The sequence below is a fragment of the Frankliniella occidentalis genome, unplaced genomic scaffold (genome assembly GCF_000697945.3).
Source record: "Frankliniella occidentalis isolate FOCC.00 unplaced genomic scaffold, Focc_3.1 Scaffold810, whole genome shotgun sequence".
NCBI classification, from domain to species: Eukaryota; Metazoa; Arthropoda; class Insecta; order Thysanoptera; family Thripidae; genus Frankliniella; species Frankliniella occidentalis.
In genome coordinates this window covers 1-479 of record NW_026267919.1, presented here as the reverse complement: position 1 = coordinate 479, position 479 = coordinate 1, and the positions used below count along the sequence as shown (strand labels likewise).

General features: G+C 60.5%; 1 protein-coding gene across 1 annotated transcript; it reads left to right on the top strand.

Moving 5' to 3' along the window:
- Positions 1 to 17: 17 nt before the first annotated feature.
- LOC127751730 (pleckstrin homology-like domain family B member 1) lies at positions 18 to 294 on the top strand (the record flags this gene model as incomplete). Its single annotated transcript, XM_052275723.1, is given in 1 exon segment — positions 18 to 294. A coding segment is annotated over 1 exon segment (277 nt), but the record flags the coding sequence as incomplete, so codon positions are not given.
- Between the last annotated feature and the right edge of the window lie 185 nt (positions 295 to 479).

Below are 479 nucleotides of genomic sequence, written 5' to 3'. Positions count from 1 at the left end.
TTTTTAAAAATCCTTGTCCGGTGCTGCAGCAACAGCGGCCCCTGACCCGCTACCTGCCCATCCGTGCCGCGGACCTGGACCTGCGCCAGCACATCGAGTCCGCGGGCCACGCCGTCGAGCTTTGCGGGCACGTCGCCGTCGATGCCCACTCGTGCCGCGGCGTGCTGCACAAGGCCTCCACCCGCTTCGGCAACTGGCAGAAGCGGTGGTTCGTGTTCGACCGGAGCAGCCGCACCCTCGCGTACTACAAGAACAAGCGCGACCAGCGGGTCCGCGGCGGCGTCCACTTCCAGGTGAGGCAGCGAGGCAGCGTGCCCGGCGCTTCAGAAGGGCATCGTTTTAAAGCTCGGGGTTTGTGAGGAGAAGTAAACGGGGAGACCGTCGTCGGTAACATTTAGTATCGTACTGCGGTCACTTTATCGCTTCGTTTCATAGTCATTCAATTCATGAGCCTCTAATTAAGGACCCGCGAATTTTAG